This window comes from Diceros bicornis, chromosome 18 (assembly GCF_020826845.1).
Source record: "Diceros bicornis minor isolate mBicDic1 chromosome 18, mDicBic1.mat.cur, whole genome shotgun sequence".
Lineage (NCBI taxonomy): Eukaryota > Metazoa > Chordata > Mammalia > Perissodactyla > Rhinocerotidae > Diceros > Diceros bicornis.
The window spans coordinates 24,152,199-24,175,690 of NC_080757.1; the positions used below are offsets into that span (position 1 = coordinate 24,152,199).

At 37.7% G+C, this 23,492-nt stretch overlaps 1 protein-coding gene across 3 annotated transcripts in view; it reads left to right on the top strand.

Moving 5' to 3' along the window:
* AP2B1 (adaptor related protein complex 2 subunit beta 1) overlaps nt 1-23,492 on the top strand; it is a 122,258-nt gene that overhangs the window by 26,386 nt on the left and 72,380 nt on the right. For all 3 annotated transcript variants that reach the window (XM_058560398.1, XM_058560400.1, XM_058560399.1), the window contains exons 6-12: nt 3,230-3,420; nt 5,760-5,981; nt 6,453-6,573; nt 6,701-6,796; nt 13,820-13,935; nt 14,361-14,526; nt 15,936-16,034. In XM_058560398.1, coding sequence (XP_058416381.1) covers nt 3,230-3,420; nt 5,760-5,981; nt 6,453-6,573; nt 6,701-6,796; nt 13,820-13,935; nt 14,361-14,526; nt 15,936-16,034 — 1,011 coding nt within the window. The remainder of the gene's footprint in view (nt 1-3,229; nt 3,421-5,759; nt 5,982-6,452; nt 6,574-6,700; nt 6,797-13,819; nt 13,936-14,360; nt 14,527-15,935; nt 16,035-23,492) is intronic.

A 23,492-nucleotide genomic window follows, 5' to 3' on the forward strand; every position in this document is an offset into this window, starting at 1 on the left:
GGGTGGGAGGAGGAATGTTTAGTGTAGTCTCCCAAAGAACAGAACTTACCATAATTGGGAGGCAAGATGAATAAAAAAAATTTTTTTTGATGCTATGGATGTGTTCCTTTGTAGTCTAGATGCCAACATTTTGTAAATCAACTAAGGTACTGAGCAAACTCACTTAAGAAACCCTGTTTGTAAATCCATTTTTAAAGCAAAACTTCATTTAGAAACCCCTTTCTTTCTTGGGAACTCTCATTTTTCTGAGATTACAGTTAAAAGGCCATGGTTCTCTTTGTGGCAGTGTTTCCCAAGAGCAATGCCAATTTTCTAGGGGTTAGTCTTAGTTCAAATTCCAAGTGATCATTCAAGTGAAAGAGACATAACCTTCGTTTTAATACATGGATAAATCAAGGCAGTTACTGCAAAGGTCAGATTCGTTCTTTTGTGATATTGAGTTATTGTTTGGAGAAGGCTCTTTGGGAAGAGGAAGTAAATCTTAAGTTTCAATCTATTTTTTAAGTTTATTTTTAAAAATAGACAATATATATATACTATGTACACAGTACAAAATTCCTAAGAAACAGAGTGTAAACATTGACAAGTGAGTTTTCCCATATGCCCTAGCCACCCAGTTGGTGTCTTGAAGTCAGTCTTTTTCTTCGGCTACTTTAGGTTCAAATGTGACTAGCTTATTTTAAGTTTCCATTAAAGAGTGAGAGAAACATGGCTTACTGACCAGGAGAACTCTAAGTGGCCCATCTCAATATGTTTCTGAAAACATAACAATCTGAATGTGATGATTAGGAGTTGAAAGTGGAAAGGTAAACTAGAAGGAACTTCAAGGAATTTTAGAGGAACAGTAGAATTTTATTGGGGGATGCATCTCCTCTAGTTGATCATTGGCTCAGTGACTGTTTAGCAGTGATCTCTTTTCTCAGTGCAGGCTTTTCCAAACATAATCCTGTAATCTGATCTCTCTGGATCTTTTAATTAGACTTACTTTTCCCTGTTTCCTTTCTTGTTTTAATGTGTTATTAAATGGAAATTGCCTATTTTACCACCAGAACATATACTTCATTAGCTGCATTATACCCTTGGTTTAATTTCCAATTGCCTAAGATAATAATAGGAATTCTAATTGTTCATTCTGTTCCGCATCCTTCTGCTCTCTTTGCTCCCCATTGCTTTTTTTGAATTCCTCCAATTCTCACCTTTTCTTCTTATGCATTTCCTATTAACAGACCTTATACTTAACTTTTTTTTTTTTAACATGAAAAGGATTTGACTGGCAGAAATGGTAAGTCATGGGTAGGATGTTTATTTTGGACACCTGGTAACCGAGACTGGGCGTGTGTTGGCAGCAGTAGATGAAAACAGGCATTTGGTCTTCTGGTATGACATTTTGATCCTTTATACTATAATTGGGTCTATCGAGTATATTGTACACTGGAAATAAAATATCTTTTCCCTGCATGTAAAGCACTGAGAGGATGGAGAGGATTATTATTTCACTCTTTATGCCTTTTACTTTTCACTAAATTCCATGCTTAATGGTGGAGTTAGCAAACAAAAAATTGTCAGAAAGAACTGCATACTTGCTGCCATTCAGTATCTAGGTAGACTAGGTAATTCTTCCTGATTTGTCTTAATAACACTACAATATTATATCCATAATCATACCAAGTGACCCTTTGTTTTTTCGTCTTGGAATTTTTGTTCTGATCACTAAATTGTAGCTAAAGGTGATTCCATTTTTGACATTGTTATCCTTTACATAATAACGAATATTGTCATAAGTGTATTATTTGATTAAACATCATATTTTCTAGACATTTATCTTCTAGGTAAAACTATATGCTGGGATAATCTGCAGACTGCCCAGATAATGTGGATATTAAAATCAATAGCTAAATTGTGGCCATTAGGTTTCTTCTTTTGCCAGCAAAGGATAATCATACAACTCTTGGTTTCTCAAGCTTTTAGCAAGGGACTTTAGTAAGAACTAACAATGAGTTGACATTTTTAAGAATCTTTTCAACATACGTAGTTACTGAAGCTGCTGTCTCCTATCACATCTCATTTATACTTAACAGATCCTTGCTAATCTTCAGTAACAACTGGGAGCCTCACTGCAAAATATGGTTTTGAATTCACTTGTACAGGGCTGTAGTGTAGTTTTTTGTGTGTGTTTTGTTTATTTTTGGGTGTTTTTACAATTGTTAAATTACTTTGAACATTCACTGGTTGTAGATTAGTTATGTTAGAAATAAGCTGTAATTTTGATAGAGTGTTCACTTTTTTCCTTGCAACTAATATGGATTCCCAGATCTGTAAGTCAGGATGCAAGTGTACTTTCTTAAATTCAGTAATAATTTTTCATTTATCTTACTGCCTTAAAGAAGGATACATTTGAGATAACATATTTCATTGATTCTAAGATGCCATTGATTATAAGATTATGTATTACCTGGAAAGAAAAATACTTCCTATTAAAGTGATGTGCCATTGATTATAAAAGGCATCCCAATTTCAGAGACATTAGTGTGAAAAACTGGGCAACTTAGTCTTGATGAATTATGGTAATATTACCACCTTAAATTTGCATAAGGCTTTGCAGAAAGCACACATATGTCGTCTGATTAGATCCTCAAACTAAAACTAATCTTTGAGGTAGATTAAATTATCTGCAGTTTTCAGATGAGGAAACTGAATTTCACAGATAATTTGCTCTCCCTACATCATATAATAGTGAACTAGGGTTTCAAGCTCACCTTTTCTTACTCTAAGACTCGTGATATGATAGATGTTACCATCTCCCCAACCCCCATACATGCACACCCATACACCTATAAAATTATTTGGCCCAAATTTTTCTCTTCATTGCCTAAACTACATGTTTCATGTTTAAACTTCATTGCTTTTATAGCTGTTCATATGTCTTAATTCTATTGATAGTTTTGAACACTATTAAAATTGTTAATGTTTCAATAGTAAATTATGTGTGACTCTCTGCTAATATATGAATTGTTTTAATTCTGGCCTGCCTGACCACTAGGAAGCTATGTATGCCATCATTGGTAGTTTAATATGTATTTTGGAAGCAGTTTGTCTGTTTCTAGCTGACTAGATAAAATGTTCAGGAATGATTATGAGTTGAGATCTGTGAAGTGATCCAAAGAAGATTAAATATTTATCTATTTCTACTGTTATTGGTAAATCAAGGTCGTATCTGCTTCTTTCCCAGGTGGTGGCTAATGCTGTAGCAGCATTATCTGAAATTAGTGAATCTCACCCAAACAGCAACTTACTCGATCTGAACCCACAGAACATTAATAAGTTGCTGACAGCTCTGAATGAGTGCACCGAATGGGGCCAGATTTTCATATTGGACTGCCTGTCTAATTACAACCCTAAAGATGACCGGGAAGCTCAAAGGTCAGTCTCTTTTCCTGGATGGTATCTGGGAGTCTTGCCTGCTTCAGTAAATTCTCGAGTCTGTATTGGAATAAGGGTCTATTATGTTGAGGAAGATTGGTGGCTTATGGGATAGATATTGCTATCTCCATGTTATTTTCTCACTGGATTTACAAACATTTTAGGTGGTGGAGTAAACCATGCAAAAATAGCTCCTCCTAAAAGATGTGTATTTTTCATTTCTTGTTTCAACAGTATGGTTGCCCTCTCTTAAAATCTCCCTCGTCATGGTCTCACATCTCCCATACGGCAGTTCCTGGCCATTTGGCAAACAAAGGTTTTTTTAATGTCTCTCACTGTAGTGACAAACTTTTCGTTCTGTTAGATGCGTAGTGAGTGGCTTGATACTAATTATTGAGCTGAACTATATATATAATTCAGTATTAGAGAATGTATGTTGGAGCCAGCAAAATGTATGATGTCTTCCATTAGATATAGAAATCATGTCAGTCTGAATTTGGAGATTTTTGGAAGGCACCTGGATTGTTCTGCTCAGCCCTTTACCATGTTAGTGTTGCAAATTTTCTTTGACTATCAGAAATTGCTTCTGAAATTTCATATACACATCTACACATTTTAGTTAACAGAGTTGGAAGTATCACCAATTTTTATTGAGCATTTTGTGTATATAGGCACTGAACTAGGCAAAGTACTTCTGAAGAGATGTTGGCTGTTCATTAAGGTTGACATTTTAATTATGGTAGATAAGAACCTTCCTTGCCTGGCTGAAGCTCAAGCTACTGTAGCATAAGTGCTCTTCACTTGTCTGGGAAATTGTTCGCTCTGGACTTAACTAAAGCTCACCCTGATAGTTTCTTTCCATAATTGAAAGTACAGATATCTTCTGGAAAGAACTTTATGTAGAATTTTATTCTCTCTTGGTCATTGACATCTCACACTTATTTATTCATTCACTCAGCAAGTATTTATTGAGCCCATGCTGTATGCCCAGCATTGTTCTAGGCCTTGGGGATACAGCAGTGGATAGACAAAAATCATAGCCCTTATGGAACACTTGTTCTGAGAGATGGGGTAGAAGTGTGCATATAATACAGTATATAATATGTCAGATGATGATACGTGCTAATGAGAAAGATAAAGTGAGGAAGAAATCTAAGAAATTCTGGGCATTTGGGGATCAGGAATTACATTTTATTAAATGGTCAGACAAGGGGGCCGGCCCTATGGCGTAGCGGTTAAGTGCACGCGCTCTGCTGCTGGCAGCCCGGGTTTGGATCCCAGGTGTGCACCGATGCACCGCTTGTCAGGCCACGCTGTGGCAGCATCCCATATAAAGTGGAGGAAGATGGGCACAGATGTTAGCCCAGGGCCAGTCTTCCTCAGCAAAAAGAGGATTAGCATGGATGTTAGCTTAGGGCTGATCTTTCTCAAAAAAAAAACACAAAAAATTAAATTAAATAAATAAAAATTATTTTAAAAAATGGTGAGAGAAGGCCTCGCTGAGAAGGCGGTATTTGTATAAAGACCTGAAGGAAGTCAGGGAGTTAGCCAAGTAGATATAGGAGGAAAAGAGAGAAACACAGCTTACTTACCATGTATCCTTAACTGAATATAGTCAGCTAGCCACTCATGTTGCCTAAGAGCTATCAAAATTAGGTTAATTTCTGAAGAACCCTCAGCAGATAATTAAATATTCAAGATTTTGTGAGGCGTTTAAGTGTAGGTGGTGAGGCTAGGAGAAGAGGAAGAGATTGGAAGACTATTGCAATGGTGTTCTGTTGTTAAGAAACAAATAAACAAAAACCTGAAAGCAGAGATTCCTTTATTGTCCTGAAGACGACGGGTTGGATAGTTTTTCCTGTCAACCCACCTCCTCCTGCATCTTACAGTGAAACCTTCAGCCACAGTTGGTTGATACCTCTCACTCTGAAATAACTCTCAGAATGCTTAATTTGACTTCTTATAGGTTGAGGAGAAATGGGCTGTGAGGCAGGGAGACCTTACATAATGTGGGGAGACACAGAGGACTATAATACAGGAAGGTAAATGGTGTGAGCTTCAAGTGTTTTGGGTATTGGCTAGTTTCCTTCCAGTTTGAACATCCCTTATTGCTGGTTTCCTAAAGTCTTCTGATGTCCCTGCTCTGCCTGTAGTTTGCTGGGAATGAAGCTTCTGCAGTTTTGGATCACAATTTTACCTACGCATGGAGCTTTGACTTTTCTAACTGATTCTCTAATTTCTTGATACTTGGGCCATGGGACTCTGACACATTACGTTATAGAATGGATTGACCAGAGAAATTATAATTCAAGATGTTAATTTTCCTTTTCTGCACTCAGCATCTGTGAACGGGTAACTCCCCGGCTATCTCATGCCAACTCAGCAGTGGTGCTTTCAGCGGTAAAAGTCCTAATGAAATTTCTAGAGTTGTTGCCCAAGGACTCTGACTACTACAATATGCTGCTAAAGAAGTTGGCCCCTCCACTTGTGACTTTGCTGTCTGGGGAACCAGAGGTGCAGTACGTTGCCCTGAGGAACATCAACCTAATTGTCCAGAAAAGGTTGGGAAAAAATGAGTTGGTGATTAAAGTGTTTGTAATTTTGAATTAAGCTTAATCATATCAATATTAAAGAGGCCACTGTTAAGCTCTTTTTAATGTACGGAAATGAAAATGTTGTGTGGCAGAGCAGCTTGCCCAGGGTCAGGAGGCTAACAGTTGGTTTCGGAGTGCTCTTGTAATAAATGCCTGATGTTGCTCTATAATTTAGTTCATTTTCTGAAGGGCCTTTTAATAGTATTCTAGCTAATGCCTGCTTAATATGGTTCAGGCCATAGTTTGGAGCCAGATTATTCTAGCAGTTCTTCTTGGCAATGTGTACCCTGACCCTTAAAAAGGGTATAAATAGTCTGCCAGATGGAACTGGTTAGAGGGATGTAGAGGAAGTTTGTGAGATTAGATATTAATGTAGACTCAGAAGGATATATCAATATATGTCTCACCTTTCTTATCTTGTGTTTCTGTGTACTACAGGCCTGAAATCTTGAAACAGGAAATCAAAGTCTTCTTTGTGAAATACAATGATCCCATCTATGTTAAACTAGAGAAGTTGGACATCATGATTCGTTTGGCATCCCAAGCCAACATTGCTCAGGTCAGACTTAAAGCAGATTCAAGTTTATAATGACTAGATCTTAAAGTCTGGCCTTTAGAAAACACTAGGCCATTAAATTGCTGTTTGAGAACCCTTAATGGTTGTCCACTTCCTGGATTTTTAACAGGTTCTGGCAGAACTGAAGGAATATGCCACAGAGGTGGATGTTGACTTTGTTCGCAAAGCTGTGCGGGCCATTGGTCGGTGTGCCATCAAGGTGGAGGCAAGTGTCTGATGGTAGTTGTGATCATGTTATGGGAATCTGAGTGTTCTTTTCACTCCTTTCTTTAAAATATGTTTTTTAAGTTTATGAAAGTAGTAAAGCACATAGTTAAAATATTAAAGAATTTTTAATAAAAAGCAGCTGTCCCTGGTCCCTCTCTTTCCAGAGGGAATCTTTTTTCACTTTGTTTCTACTTTTAGTTATTTTGATTACTTCCATATCTCTAAATTATATGCTTATGGTATTATTTATTGATTTACCAACTATAGACATTGTCTATTAACTTTGTGCTATCATGTAAGTAACTTAGTTCATATACCCCACCATTGCTACTTCTGCCTTCCTATTCTCCAATATAGTTATATCATGAGGTTTTTTGTTCCTCTATTGATTATCTTTGTAAATTGAGATAATACACCTTTATTTCCTGTTCTGTCAACTGTAGGCCTGCAAAACTTAGTATGTCCATTATGACTGTAAATATGTAGAGCCAGTACAACACAAATGATTGTATTTTCTTTCTTATAGAGACTTGTTTTTTTCTGGAGTTTCTATAATGGCCTTTCTTTTTTTCTTGCATTGTGTGTCTTCATTGCACCCCTATCTTCTTCCAGCTTTTCAAGCATAATAACAAATCTTTAAACCACTTCTGGTCCTAGACCCTTCTCTCTTTCAGTCCTCGGTCTTCTTGCTTGCTCCCGTCTGGCTGATTGCTTTCTTGGCTTCTGCACATCCATCATTCCATACAGCCTCTCTTCATTGCTCTTGTTTTTGGTACTTTTTTTTAAAGCATTCCTTTTTTTGTGGTTGCGGTAGCTTCTTGAATCTCTGGTGATATGAATTACAGTTTTTTGTTTTGTTTCTGCAGTTTGAATTTAATTATCTGGAGTATTGAATGGTAATGATTACATGCCTATATAAAATTTTTTAATTGATATTTAATTTAATAATACTATATAGCATGCATATAGTAAATTGCAGCTCACTTATGTTTAAGAATGACATAACAGAAAAGTTGATCAGGATTTATGTGTACGTAGGCAGGGCTCTTGACTAGCAGGTTTCTGCTTTTAGGCTGATCCTTACATGGAAGTCCTCCTCTGTGTTCTTAGAGGGCAGACTGGTTTCTAGCTTGGTTGCAGCCTTCCAGTAGGTAGTATGGGCTACAACTTACATTGCCCTGCTTAATCAGTCACCAGTCCTCCATTTGTTTTTCCTCATTCAGCAATTAGTTGAAATTAATGATGGCCTCTGTTCACTATGATGTTGTGAATTCAGAGCTCCATATTTGTTCTTGCTACTTGACTATATGCAGTTCTGCTTAGAGTCAGAGGGTTGGACCACATATGATTTCTCAAGGATACTAAAATAATTTGTACAGTACGACCATTACTTCGTGGGAACAGAAGGGAACAGATGCTGTGTCAGAGAAGCGTCTATGAAAGCAAAGTTCCTAATTGGCTTTCCTTGTTTTTTATTCAAGTCAGTGCTGCTTCATGTAGTTACCACTGATAAATCATTTAGTAGACTAGTTGTTATAGCACGAAGTTAATTAATCCTGATTTCTGCTCCTGGTTCTGCTAGCTCAGTTGCCTCAAATATTTAATACACTTCTTTTGCTCCATTTGAGAAGTGGGACAGTCTGTTTATTGGATCTTGATACATTACCCTTTTTTTATCACCACACTTCACATACTTACCTTTTTTATTTTTCTTTTCTTATTGAGGTAGAGCGACCTACTTACTATTAATGTAGACAGTTTTCAGAGAGATTTTGGTAGCATAAGAGTCATTTTGTGCTTTTCACTGCCATTCATTGTCTTATTGACCTCTCGGACAAAGCTCTAAAGAGTCATACAAAATTATATCGCATTCCAAAGTTAAAAGAGATTTTTCTATCCCTGGAATTACTAGAAAGTTCTTAAAGCATCTAGATTCCTAGAGGCTGTTAGTGCCATGTAGTGTGTCTAATGGAAAAATTGTCCATAATCTTGTGGAATAGATAAGCTTCTGATGGCTTTCACTTCTTCCTTTGACTCAGGGTGCCCTTTGGGAATATGAGAGTATGTGAGGAATGAACTTTCTCTGGAAATTTAAGATCAGCCTTCAAGAATCCTGCTTCTTAGCTAGTTTTCGTTTATCTCAGGTTGCCTAGATTTGCCTGAGAACTTTTCCTTCAACTGTTTCAATCATGAAAGTTAACAGTTAGAAAGAGTTGCTTAGCCCAAACACAGTTATTGGGGCAGGGAGAGGTGGTGATTGCCTGTTTTTAACGCATCCAAGTGACAAGGGGAAGAACCAGGGAGGGAATTGTAATAGACTTCCGTATAGCTTCTAAACTGAGCTGCTGCTTCCTTTCAGGGCATCTTACCCTTTTTTAATGTGTAGTTGGTTTCAAAGATATGACAAATGAGAAAAAATGAATTTTAGTTTAGTGCTTAGCTAAGAGAACAGGGCCTATTGGAAAGTTTAGGTGTCTTTAAGAGTTGGAGTTGTATTTTTAGCACGGCTATAAATACAGGTGTTTCTGTGTTGCTGTAAGTATCCTGAGGTGAAAAAACATGTAATTTTGTTATGTTGAGTTGGTTAAGGTAAAGATTAAGCACTAAGCTGTTCAATCTGTTCTACTCTTTTTTTTTTCCCCAAAGCCCCAGTAGATAGTTGTACGTCATAGTTGCACATCCTTCTAGTTGCTGTATGTGGGACGTGGCCTCAGCATGGCCAGAGAAGCAGTGCGGTGCGTCGGTGCGCCCCTGGGATCCGAACCCAGGGCCGCCAGCAGCAGAAGGCACGCATCCAACCGCTAAGCCACGGGGCCGGCCCTAAGCTGTTCAATCTAAATAGCACTGAAAAAGCAATCCCATGGTACTATTTTTTCAGTAACTTTTGCCTATTTTTTTTCGTTTGCTTTTTAATAGATTTTTACTTTCTCCCCCTCAGCTTTATTGAGGTATGATTGACAAATTGTGGTATTTACATTGTATACCTGTTTCTTTAAGGAGGAGATAAACAAAGCCCTGGCCCTTCTTAGTCTTACAAATAAAATCAAATCTTACAAATTTTGTTTTAATAAAATCAAGTGATTTTTTTATTTGAGAGAGATCAAGGCACTAAGTTAAGGCCAGGAGTTCCTCACTTCCTAGTCTTCTGTTCCTGCTTGTTTACTATTTCTGACTTCTATAAATCAGGATAAGATACTGATTTGTGTCTCATCCTTTAATTTTTTTTTTTTTTGTAAGGAAGATCAGCCCTGAGCTAACATCCATGCCAATCCTCCTCTTTTTGCTGAGGAAAACTAGCTCTTAGCTAACATCTATTGCCAATCCTCCTCCTTTTTTTTTTCCCCCAAAGTCCCAGTAGGTAGTTGTATGTCATAGTTTAGTTGCACATCCTGCTACTTGCTGTATGTGGGACGCAGCCTCAGCATGGCCAGACAAGCGGTGCGTTGGTGCGTGCCCGGTATCCGAACCCGGGCCGCCACTAGCGGAGCACATACACTTAACCACTAAGCCACGGGGCCGGCCCTCATCCTTTAATTTAAGAACAAGCAAAAGTTATATTTTTTTCCTATTAGGAAAGCCATGTGTGTTTACTACATAAAATCATAAAAAAGACAAAACGAAAATAGAACACTCTACTGTCTCCCATCCCCGTTCCACCATCCCGGAGATGACGTGGTCATGATTTTAAATCTTTGTTTCTAAGTCCTCCATGCACAGATGTATTTTTTAAAAAGTTAGATCATCCTACAAATGCTATTTACGTTTGTTTTGTAGTCTGCTTTTTTTTCGTTTATTATACATGGACATTTTTCCATGTTACTGGTAACATTTTGCATCATTTTTAGTGGTGTATAGACATAATGTGTGATTGCTTCATAATATGCTTAGCCTTTCCATTATTGTAGGACCTTAAAAGTTGTTGCTGCTCTTTTTCTAAATAATGGTATAAGGAGGATCCTTGTAGCCAAATCCTTGATCTCTAGTTGAGGTGAACATTTTTTTCATTATGCTTGCTAGCCATATGGAATAGCTTGTTCATATCCTGTGCACTTTTTTCCAATGGGTTATCTTTTCCACATTGATTTTTTTTTCAAGTCCTGTATAGTTAAAGATATTAACCCTTCATTTCATTGGCAGTTATCATCCCTATTTGTTTTCCTTTTGATTTCATTTGACTTCTTGATGCACAGAAGTTTACATTTCCTTATGTAGCGAGTTCTTTCAGTTTTTTCTCAATAGTATCTTTAGTGGCACTCCTAGAAAATTGTGCTTTACCTCAAAGTTATGTAAAATTCACCTTTATTTTCTACTTTTATGGCAATGGTTTTGTTTTTTACATTTAAAGATTTTTTAAGCAATAATTAAAATAATTGGAAATAATTTTGGTGAAAGATATGAGTGTGGGGCTCAAACACCATAACAAATCATCTTTTCCTTTCTGTTATGAAATGTTGTCTTTATCATATACTGAATTTTATATGTGTGTGTGTGTTTGTCTGTTGCTGGATTTTTTTCTATGTGTAATGAGAGGATATTTACTCTTGCTCAACTGCCATACTGCTTTAATGGTAGTATTTTTTTGTTTTTTATCAAAAGCAATATGGATGAAATGACAATTTGCTCGAAAAGTAGTGTCCCAGACTTAAAAGTTTTTCAACTGCACATAAGCAGGGCTGTCAACTAGCAGGTTTCTGCTTTTAGGCTGATCCTTACATGGAAGTCCTCTTGAAGAGCTTTCTTCGAGGGCAGATTCTAAGGGTTCACTGAACTTTAGGTTTATATCAAGCCCTGTGCCAAGCACTTTATTTGTATTATCTAATTTATGATAATCCTACAGCAGCCTATATCCCACATACTTTATAATTTATCACAACTTATATATTCAAATTTTTTCAACTATTTTGCTATTGCAATAACAGCACAGGAATTACTAGCTAAAAATGAATAAAGTAGAATCCAAAAATATAAAAAAATACCTAAAAGATGGCAAAATTATTTCATGGTGCAGCAGAATCATTATATATCTCATATAAATAACATCTAGGTGCAACTTTGTTATCGTTAAATTGCTTGGAGTGGTTTAAATTATTATAGTAATATATATACTATATATAGTATAGTATATATATATAAAATAAGATTTTATTACAGAAATTTTCAGGCATTTGCTGAAGTAAAATTGATTAATGAGCTCTCATCTACCATCATCCATCTTGAACAAATATCAAAAGTTGCTGTCCCTGTTTTATCTTTTCCCACTCCCTCTCTTTCAAGGGAGTGGGATGGTATTGTATTTTAATACAAATTTCAAATATGATTTTACTAGGGTAGTCTGGTGTGTATATCTAATAGATAAGGTCCTTTAAAAAATTGTCACAATACCATTACCATACCTAACAATTAACAATAATTCTTAATCTAATTGAATACCCAGTCCATGTTCAATTTTCCCTAATTGTGTCTAAATGTCTTTTTGCAGTTGGCTTGTTCCCACCAAAATCTAAACAAGATCCACACATTGCGTTTGGTTAATATGTCTCTTAAGTCTTTTTTTTTTTTTTTTTTTTGGTGAGGAAGATTCACTCTGAGCTAGCATCTGTTGCCAATCTTCCTCCTTTTTTTTTCACTTCAGGAGAATTAGCCTTGAGCTAACATCTGTGCCAGTCTTCCTCTATTTTGTATGTTGGTCGCTGTCGCAGCATGACTTGACAAGTGGTATAGGTCTGCGCCCAAGATCCAAACCCACAAACCCAGGCTGCTGAAGTGGAGCGTGCCAGACTTAACCACTATGCCATGGGGCTGCCCCCCACCTTTTTTTTTTTTTTCCCCCCTTCACTGAGGAAGATTCACCCTGAGCCAACATCTGTGCCAGTCTTCCTCCATTTTGCATGTGGGTCACCACCACAGCATGGCCGCCAACAAATGGTGTAGGTCTGTGCCCAGGAACCAAACCTTGACTGCCAAAGTGGAGTGCACCAACCCCAACCACTAGGCCTCGGGCGTGGCCCCTCTTAAGTCTTTACATGCTTATTTTGGTGCCATTTATTGAAGGGACTAGGTCATTAGGCTTGTAGAATTTCCCAGAGTCTGGATTTGGCTGGTTATATTTTAGTGATTTTTTTATTGCGTTGCTCCATCCCCTGTAGATAATTAAATCTAGAGGATTGGTAATATTCGTGGTCAGTGTTTTGGGGAAGAATATCTCTTAGATGATACTGTGTACTTGCTGTTGCATCTTATCAGGAGGCATACAATGGAGAGACCCATTGTAGTACATTGTAATATATGATAAATCAGTCCTTGATTTTTAGGATTTTTCCCTTCTGGGACCCTTCTGCTTTTAAAAACCATGACTTATAGTTTCAGTACATTAGTTTTCTCACTTGTATTTTCCCCTGTTCCCTTCATTAATAAACGATTAATAGATTAAATTCTATTTTATAGATGAACTATAGGCTGTGAAAAATTACAATTTATCTTAAGGCCTAGACTTTGTTATGTAGGACAAAAGATGGCAAATTTTCCTTAGAGTTTTTTGAGCCACAGATAACTTTGAAAATATAATGAAAGCTGTAGACCCTCTCCCTGGAAAATATGCTTGTATAAACATATGAAATTTGGCGGTTTCATTTCAGGAACTTGAAAGATGCCATCTGCTGTCTCCACTCATCCGTGAACTCCAGATAAAGACTTCTCACCTTAGCTTATTCTTTTATTCTTTCCTTCTACCTTGACTTATTCTTTCTTCTAATTTCTATTCTCTTGGCTCTCCAAGGTTCTTTTCATTTGAACTGACTCATCTGTCAGTTTATTTTGTAATGAGTAAAATTTGGGGTATATCTGGAACTTCTGCATGTCTCCATCAGATAGCTCAGCCTCTAATGTAGCTTGGTGAAATTAAGTGCCTGATCTTTTAGTCTAGTTTAGTTGATGCACCTATATGTTTCAAATTTTTTTTATGTTGAGGTTATATTATTGGACAGATCATCTGACTTCTCATTTATTATGTTCCTCTTCGCAGCAATCTGCAGAGCGCTGTGTAAGCACATTACTTGATCTCATCCAGACCAAAGTAAATTATGTGGTCCAAGAGGCGATTGTTGTCATCAGGGACATCTTCCGCAAATACCCCAACAAGTATGTCCAAATTCTTCTACCCTGCTTCCTCAAATCATTTGGGAAATGTTTAAGTAAGGCACTTTGAAATTGGCTAGGTAAGAATTATTTGTAATGTAACTGGTCATAATAGGATATAAGAAAGATTGTTAGAAATATAAGGTAGTGGTATTATCTTACATCGCAGGTTAATTTTTCCTTGTGAAAAGAATAGCTGATGAGCTTTTATAAAGGTTTCAGGACTAGCTATTAAAACGTAATTGAAGGGAAATTTAAAACATTTATAATCTTCTGGCTTAAAACCTATACATTCTCTTGACTAAAAGCCTTTATAGTTTGGTGGTTTGCATTAGGGTACCTTGTCTGTGGTGTTGCCTTTAGCCTTTGTTGTTGAACGCAGTTCTCAGTTTTGCCCTCAGTAAGCGTAGTCCTTTTTGTTATATCAGGTATGAAAGTATCATTGCTACTCTCTGTGAGAACTTAGACTCACTGGATGAGCCAGACGCTCGAGCAGCTATGATTTGGATTGTGGGAGAATATGCTGAAAGAATTGACAATGCAGATGAATTACTAGAGAGCTTCCTGGAGGGTTTTCATGATGAAAGCACCCAGGTAAGTTCTCATCTATATCCTATGTTATAGATCTTTTGGGCAAGATTTCAGGGAAAGTAAAGGTAAGGCAGTTTCATGTGTGTGTGTGAATTTGTGTGTGTGTGTGTGTGTGTGTGTGTATGTATAAGTATATAGTATGTTCATTTTTCTCCCAAAAGGGATGATCTTTTTCAGTTGTGCTGATTTCTGGTGAAATAAACCTGCCTAACTTAGACCAGTGGTTCTCAAACTTTAATGAGCCTTGGAAGCACCTGGAGAGCTTGTTCAAGCGGGCTGCTGGGCCCCACCCCTAGAGTTTCTGGCTCAGTGGGTCTGAGATGGGTCTAAGCATTTTCATTTCTTACAAGGTGTTCAGGGTGATGCTGCTGCTGCTCCAGAACCACACTTTAACACTCCTGGCTTAGAGCATTAGTTACCATTTTTTAATATTCTGTCACCTGAATATGATTACCCATTCCTATTAGTAATAGTTGTGGCTCATCACGGCAGGGTTTTTTTTTACCTGGGCCTGGGGTGAGGGCCAGCATGTGTAGTTTGAAAAGATTCTCTGGATGGTTAGAATCGTTCCCATCTCCTCTCTCTCCTCTACCAAAATTGAGAGACCTGAGATAAATTATTCAACCCTTTTTCTCTGGCATTTGTATGCACTGCAAATTGAAGTTCATATATATAATCCACCATAGTAATTTTAATAGGCCTTTACAAGGAACACATATAAGCCAGTAGGTTTGTGGTTCAGCAGCCCGCTCGTAATTGGCTGTGATCTGACATAATTCTACCCTCTTGGCCCCTGCCCCAGTATGACAGATAATTTCCTAATTCTCCCGAAGTTGTAGCTTTTAGTGGACGTAAATAATAAAGACCTAGGCCGGCCCCGTGGCTTAGCGGTTAAATGCGCGCGCTCCGCTGCTGGCGGCCCAGGTTTGGATCCCGGGCGTGCACCGATGCACCGCTTCTCTGGCCATGCTGAGGCCGCGTCCCACATACAGCACCTAGAAGGATGTGCAACTATGACATACAACTAAGTACTGGGGCTTTGGGGGAAAAATAAATAAATAAAATTAAAAATAAAAAAAAAAATAATAAAGACCTTGGTCAGGAACCAGTTTTATGGCTAATCAGTATATTAGCATGTATTTTAAAAAATACAGGTGATTATCTGGGCCAGAAACAAACAAGCAATTTTTGATGCCAAAAAAGCAGTTTGGGGATAGGAGGCTAGTGAGTTTTCGGTTGATGAATACCTTTGACTGCTATTGTTGATATTGGCTGAGTTTTAACCTTTGTCTCGTAATCAAAATCAGAAAGACCCCATAGTAATTCATATTTGGGGAAACACCACTTTGGAAATGATAGTATGGAATAATACGAATGCCTTTCACTTTATCTATTAAATTATGTCTGCTTAGGTGCAGCTCACTCTGCTTACTGCCATAGTGAAGTTGTTTCTCAAGAAACCATCAGAAACGCAGGAGCTGGTACAGCAGGTCTTGAGTTTGGCAACACAGGTAAGAAACCTGGAAAAAGCATGGGGTTGATTTGTCTTGTTTTAAATTGTAGGAAATTATGAAACTCTTCCCAAGAAGCTTCATTTGGGGAGGTTTTAATTGGAAGGGATCCAGTCTCAGATCCTGTTAAAATATACAAACAGTGTCTCTTAACACATATTCCACTGAATTATAGCTGGTTGTATGGCTTTTAAATGAATTGACTGAGTCCAGTTTTTATGACAATTAATGAAAATTGAACTTAGATTCTTTAGTGTTAATGAAGGAAGGACATCCTACGTGAAAGTGACATTGAGTCTCCTGGTACCTCCTTCTGAGTGATTTAATTTTAGCTTTCAAATGAAAGTACCATGTCAAGATGGTAAATGCTGCCTCAACAGAGATCTCGTATATTGTTTTATCTTCTAGACTATTGCCTTTCTCTTTAAATAACTTTAAAGTGTTCATACAGCTTCCTTAATTATTTGATATTTTTGGTCCTTCCTAGGATGAGTTCTGATTTCAGGAATGTGGCACTGGCCTTAGAGATCAGATCACCATTTTAGATCCACAGAGATCAAAATAATTATTTTTTCTAGTGTAACTAGTATAGTAATCATCAGTTTATCATGATTTAGTAATGTTCTTAATTGAATTAGAGAATAGGCTGGCTTTAGCAGGCTGTCAAGAGTTAAGATGTATGTCTACATATGGAATGTGATTCAGATATTCAGTTTACCATTTTTCTCTCTCATCTCTTTATCAAAATTTGAAACCCTTTCATAGTCCTTTGCCTAGTTTTGAGTGTCATCTTTCCTACTATTAATTTTATGTCTTTTAAAATTTGTTTGTAAGAGCTCTTTGAAGTGTTTTTTAAAACTTCCCTTTTAATCATCTTTCTTTGCCTGAAGCAAAGCAATTTCCATAACCATCAAGGTAGTGGTTATTTAATATTATCTGTATTCAGTTGAGCATTCTAGACTTCCGAGTCTAGACCCTCGATCACCCATTTGTATCGCTAAGATGGAGTCAAAACAATCTTCTAAAGAGAATTTTGGCCTTACTCTCGCTCTGCTCACCTCTAAATACAATCTAATCAAGCAAGTGTCCTCGGTAGGTTCCATTCTGTTCACGAATTGTCAACCCTGTCTCCATCTCCATTGTTTATTAAGGCCTATGTGTCTGTATTTAACAGGCAGCATAGGAGAGCTGTATTTTGGATTATTGTAAGAGTTCAAACTGAGTCTTATTACCTCCCAGTATTTATCTAAATTTGCCTGAGATAAAGTGTTTGGGGAGGATTTCTTAAAGGATACAAGGATTCTTTGTTCTTACAGATAGTTGAAATTCACCACTGAATCAAGCCAGATTAGTAGAGAGCTGGGTATCTAGACTGCATTTTATTTGACCCCTAATAGAATTGCTTTTCCTGAATTACAGTGATATCATCATCTTGTAGTAAGAGTTGTCATGAGAAACTATCCTGTTTGGATCTGCTGTCAGAGTCATTGTTTATTCCATTGTATGTCTTCTTCTTTATGAGACCCCATCAAACAAATTCCTAACCAGTTTTGGATTCTCCTATACATTGGTCTGTAGTTAACTGCCCCTCTGACTGGCTTACCTGACTAGAGATCTTTTTCATATCAGTTGTTTGAAACCTTAGAATTGAATTTAAGGATCTCCTGTAGAAAACGTGTAGGTCATCATGGCATGTATTTTTCTGCCTCTAGTTCTAATTTATGCTCTCTAGCCTTAGACGTGTTTTTGTAAGCTTTGCTAAATCCTTTTCTAGAACAGGGTGGGGTATAAATAAACCATCAGACATTCCTGATTCGAGGCTTTGTGTACAAGGACTAATATAGAATCTTAATAACAACAATCATTTGTATAGTGCTTACTATGTACGAGACATTCTGGTAAGCACTTTACATATTTACTCAATCTCAATAAGGAATGATACTATTTTGTAGATGAGGAAACTGAAACCTAGAGAGGCCTAGTTAGTATGGAGCAGAGCTAGGACTCAAACCCAGGCAGCCTGGCTCCAGAGTCTTTGTCCTTATCCTCTATGCTATGTTGCTTCTCTAGTCTGAAGGTTAAGAATGACTTTGAGGATACCCATTGCCTGCTTTCCCTGCACTACTGTGCCTAAGCCAGTATGTATAAGTGAACCTAGTAGGTTTTTTTTGTTTGTTTGTTTTCTGCTGAGTAAGATTCGCCCTGAGGTAACATCTGTGCCAGTCTTCCTCTGTTTTGTATGTGGGTCACCGCCACAGCATGGCCGCTGACAAGTGGTGAGGGTCCACGCCCGGGATCCAAACCCAGGACGCCAAAGCGGAACATGCTGAACTTAACCATTAGGCCACGGGGCCGGCCCCTGAACTTAGTAGTTTTAAGATCATTATGGATGGTTGTTTCATATTTGGCTACAAATAATTATTAAGCTGTTTCTCTAGGCTTGCCTTTTCTGTCCAATTAATGAGATCTGAGGAGTTAGCATAAAAGAACAAACACATTTATATAAATCTTTTCCACTGGAAGTTTTCCTTGGGATTTTTTTCTCAAGTTTGGAAATAAGAACCTAATATTTATGGCTGTAAGTACCAATTTAAGTTGAGGGCAGTGTGATCTGCTGAATTGCGTTAATTTGAATTGGGTGGTAGGGTTCTGTATCTGCCACCTCCACTGGTTCAGGACACGACTAAGCAAATTTATCTTTCATGCTGCTGTTCTCCTATCTCTGCAGTAGGGTTAATACTGTTCTTTACCTGTGCTGAGAATTCCGTGAAGTATGTGTGAAATCTTTGTGCTTCTAATTTGAAATAAAATGGTGGTGTAATCAGAAATATTCTTAGTTAGGGGGAAAGAAAATCAACCCTTGAATCCATGGCTTCATTTTAAATGTTTGTCTTTTTTCCTTTGATAGTTATAGAGGAATTAGTAAAGAATATACACAGAAGTGTCCAGACTTTAGTAATTATCCTTTGTAGTACATGGAACATAAGTCGTCGTCTTAGTTTTTCTATGAGCTAGAGACAACCATCATCAAAATCACCTGTGCTGCTTGCTGAAAATACTAATTCCTGGGCCCCAGTTCTGACATAATGAATCAGAATCTCTGTGATTTGGCCCTGGAATCTGCACTTTTTTTTTTTGGTGAGGAAGATTAGCCCTGAGCTAACATCTGTTGCCAATCTTCCTCAGCAAAAAGAGGAACATCCGTGCCCATCCTCCTCTACAAGCCACAGTATAGCTTGATAAGCGGTGCATAGGTCCGCGCCCGGGATCATAGGTCCTGTGAATCCTGGGCCACCAAAGCTTAGCGCATGAACTTAACCACTACGCCACTGGGCTGGCCCTGGAATCTGCACTTTTAATGGCTCTCCTGGTGTATTAAAATGATGATGCACATTATAGTTTAAGAATTACTGTTTTAGATTCAATGCAATCCCAGTCAGAATCCCAAGGGCATTCTTCATGGAAATAGAACAAAAAATACTAAAATTCATATGAGGCAACAAAAGACCCGGAATAGCTAAAGCAATCCTGAGAAAAAAGAAAAAGCTGGGGACATCACAATCCCTGACTTCAAAACATACTACAAAGCAATAGTAACCAAAACAGCGTGGTACTGGTACAAAAACAGACACAGAAATCAATGGAACAGAATTGAAAGCCCGGAAATAAAACCTCCCATCTACGGGCAGCTAATCTTCGACAGAGGAGCTAAGAACATACAATGGAGAAAGGAAAGTCTCTTCAATAAATGGTGCTGGGAAAACTGGAGAACCACTTGCGAAAGAATGAAAGTAGACCATCTTCTCTCACCATACACGAAAATTAACTCAAAATGGATCAAAGACCTGAAGGTGAGACCTGAAACTTTAAAGCACCTGGAAGAAAATATAGGCAATACACTATTTGACGTTGGTCATAAAGGGATCTTTTCAAATTCCATGTCTACTCAGACAAGGGAAACAAAAGAAAAAATAAACAAGTGGGACTTCATCAGATTAAAGAGCTTCTACAAGGCAAATGAAACCAGGATCAAAATGAACAGACAACCCACCAACTGGCAAAAAAATATTTGCAGACCATATATCTGACAAGGGACTAATCTCCATAATATATAAAGAACTCACACAACTGAACAACAAAAAAACAACCCGATCAAAAAAGGGGCAGAGGAAATGAACAGACACTTCTCCAAAGAAGATATACAGATGGCCAGTAGGCACATGAAAAGATGTTCAACATCACTAATCATCAGGGAAATGCAAATCAAACCCCACTAAGATATCATCTTACACCCGTTAGAATGGCCATAATCACCAAGACAAAAAACAACAAATGCTGGAGAGGCTGTGGAAAAACGGGAACCCTAATTCACTGCTGGTGGGAATGCAAACTGGCACAGCCTCTATGGAAATCAGTATGGAGATTCCTCAAAAAATTAAAAATAGAAATACCCTATGATCCAGCTATCCCACTACTGGGTATCTACCCAGTGAACCTGAAATCAACAATCCAAAGAGGCTTGCGCACCCCTATGTTCACTGCAGCATTATTCACTATAGCCAAGACATGGAAGCAAGCCAAGTGTCCCTCAACTGATGGCTGGATAAAGAAGATGTGGTATACATATACAATGGAATACTACTCAGCCATAAAAAAAAAGACAAAATCGTCCCATTTTACAACAACATGGATGGACCTGGAGGGTATTATGTTAAGCGAAATAAGAAAGAGAAAAACAAACACCACATGATTTCACTCATAAGTGGAAGATAAACCAACACATGGACAGAGAGAACTGTTTGGTGGTTACCAGGGGCAAGGGGGGTGGGGGATGAGAACAAGGGGTGAAGGGATGCATTTATATGGTGACTGACAAACAATAATGTACAATAAAAATTTCACAATAAAGAAAATGTAAGAAAAAAAATTACTGTTTTAGAGCTTGTCTGGTAAGAATTGTTTTGGAAGCTTTCAAATTATTAGAAATATATTATTTTTCTTGAGATCCTGACAAGGGCCTGTGGGGCTAGCAGTACGTAGATCCAAAACCATATTTTCTAAATCACCAAATGTGGAATGGCACCTTAAAATCATAAAGTGGTGGTTTTCTTGTCACAAGTCTTAACTGAGCCTGATATATTGTGACCTCCATGTGAATAGTGAGGTGGTGAAGGCCAGCTTATAGTAGGCCCAAGGAATCAGCCCTCAGAACAGCAGAGTTCCAACAATAGAGATCCTTGCCTGCTCTTGACTTTCAGACCTGAAAAATTTGTACTTATTTCTCATAGGACAAAAGACGGCCCTGGGCTAACATCCGTGCCCATCCTCCTCCACTTTATATGGGACGCCGCCACAGCATGGCTTGCCAAAGCAGTGCGTTGGTGCGCGCCCGGGATCCGAACCAGCGAACCCCGGGCCGCCGCAGCGGAGCGCGCGCACCCAACTGCTTGCGCCACCGGGCGGGCCCCTCTCATAGGACACTTTTTAAAGTCAGTGTCCATTAAGATTTACAATGTGTATATTCTTTGATCCAGTGATTCTATCTACAGCAGTTTGCCCTATTGCAGTGTTTTGAATTTGTGGGAAGACTCATAAATTTTTTTCATGAAAGGATATAATTTTGTGAATCTCCACAGGAATTTTTTTTTTTTTTTTTTTTTTTTTGCCATTTGGTTAAATATGTGCATGATATATGAGAGATATAATTTGAAGTAAAAAGTATTTTGGTCAGTATATTATTAAACTGTATTATAAAGTTTATTTTAATACCTTTAAAAATATTACTAGTCTATAAAGACAAATGGAATTTTCCCAATTAAGTGATGTGCACTGTTCATTTTAATTGTGTAATAAAAAGTATAATTAGTCCACAAATTTTAAATAATGTGCTTTGGGGACTGAATATATAGATTAAAATTTATATATCAACAAAAGCTGGTTGGGGATTGCTTTCCTGACCTGATATTTTGAGGAACTTGTATTCTGCTCTTTTAAAAAATCACCCTGTTTATGTTTTATAATGTTTAAGCTTTGTTTCCAAATGAAAATCTATGTGAGAAGGTTTCAAGCTGCTATTCATAAACACTTCCTCAGGAGCAAATTCCCCCTCCCAAAACAAAACAAAACAAAATCACCTAAATTGGATATTATCACTGTTTCCTTTTTTCAGCCCTGGCATTTTAAATATTATAAACATTTTGATATGATATATAATGTACATATATATATTCATTTCTATGCATAATGCAACCTGTGAATGTGATAAAGATTATCTTGGGGCCAGCCCCGTGGCTTAGCGGTTAAGTGCGCACGCTCCGCTGCTGGCGGCCTGGGTTCGGATCCCAGGCGTGCACCCATGCACTGCTTCTCCGGCCATGCTGAGGTCGCGTCCCACATACAGCAACTAGAAGGATGTGCAACTATGACATACAACTATCTACTGGGGCTTTGGGGAAAAAAAAAAAGGAGGAGGATTGGCAATAGATGTTAGCTCAGGGCTAATCTTCCTCACACGCACACACAAAAAAAAGATTATCTTGAGGTAAGATTTATTTTTATACTATATTAACTTGCTGTATATATCTCAGTGTACTTTATGCTTTTTTGTCTTTAACCAGCAATTCATTATGAGTACAAATTAAATAATTTATGACTAAGAAAAACCATTTAAAACCTTGTAGTTAAAACCATCGGGGGTCACTGCTGGTATTGAGCTGAATGATAAGTGCCTTAAGTGGCTAAATCATGAACCAGTTCATCTGCTTACTTAGAAACTCACGTGGAAGCCCTCAAATTGGCCTAGTTTAACGAAAATATTTTTGTATGTGTGTTTTAAATACAGAAATTGAAACAGGGACTTAGTGTTGCCTTTAATAGCATGATACCACTGGAACAACGCGTGAATAAATAAATGCCACTATATTGGCATACTCTGAGAGGTAGACACCAGGATGTTTATTGCTACTTTGTACTGATCACAAAAATAAAGAAATAATAAAAAATAAATAAATAAAAGGTAGGAAGGAGGGAGAAAGAGGCAACAATCTAAGTGTCCATCAATAGGGCACTAGTAAATGATGCAGTGCTGCATATACCATGGAAAACTGCAGCTGTATGTGCCAATATGGAAAGCAACTTGCAGAGCAGTACATATAATGTGAAACTGGTTTTGTGTAAAATAAACATATGTACATGTGGGAGCTGTCTGGAAAGATATATACGACACTGTTAATATGGCTGTTTTGGGGATGGGGAATTAAGGTGGGCAAGGGTTGGATGATTGGGGGAGACTTATTTTTATATTATGCACATCTTTTTTTTGTTTGTTTGTTTGCTGAGGAAGATTCGCCCCAAGCTAACTAACATCTGTGCTGATCTTCCTCTGTTTTGTATGTGGGTTGCCGCCACAGCATGGCCACTGACAAGTGGTGTAGGTCTGCGCCTGGGAACCGAACCTGG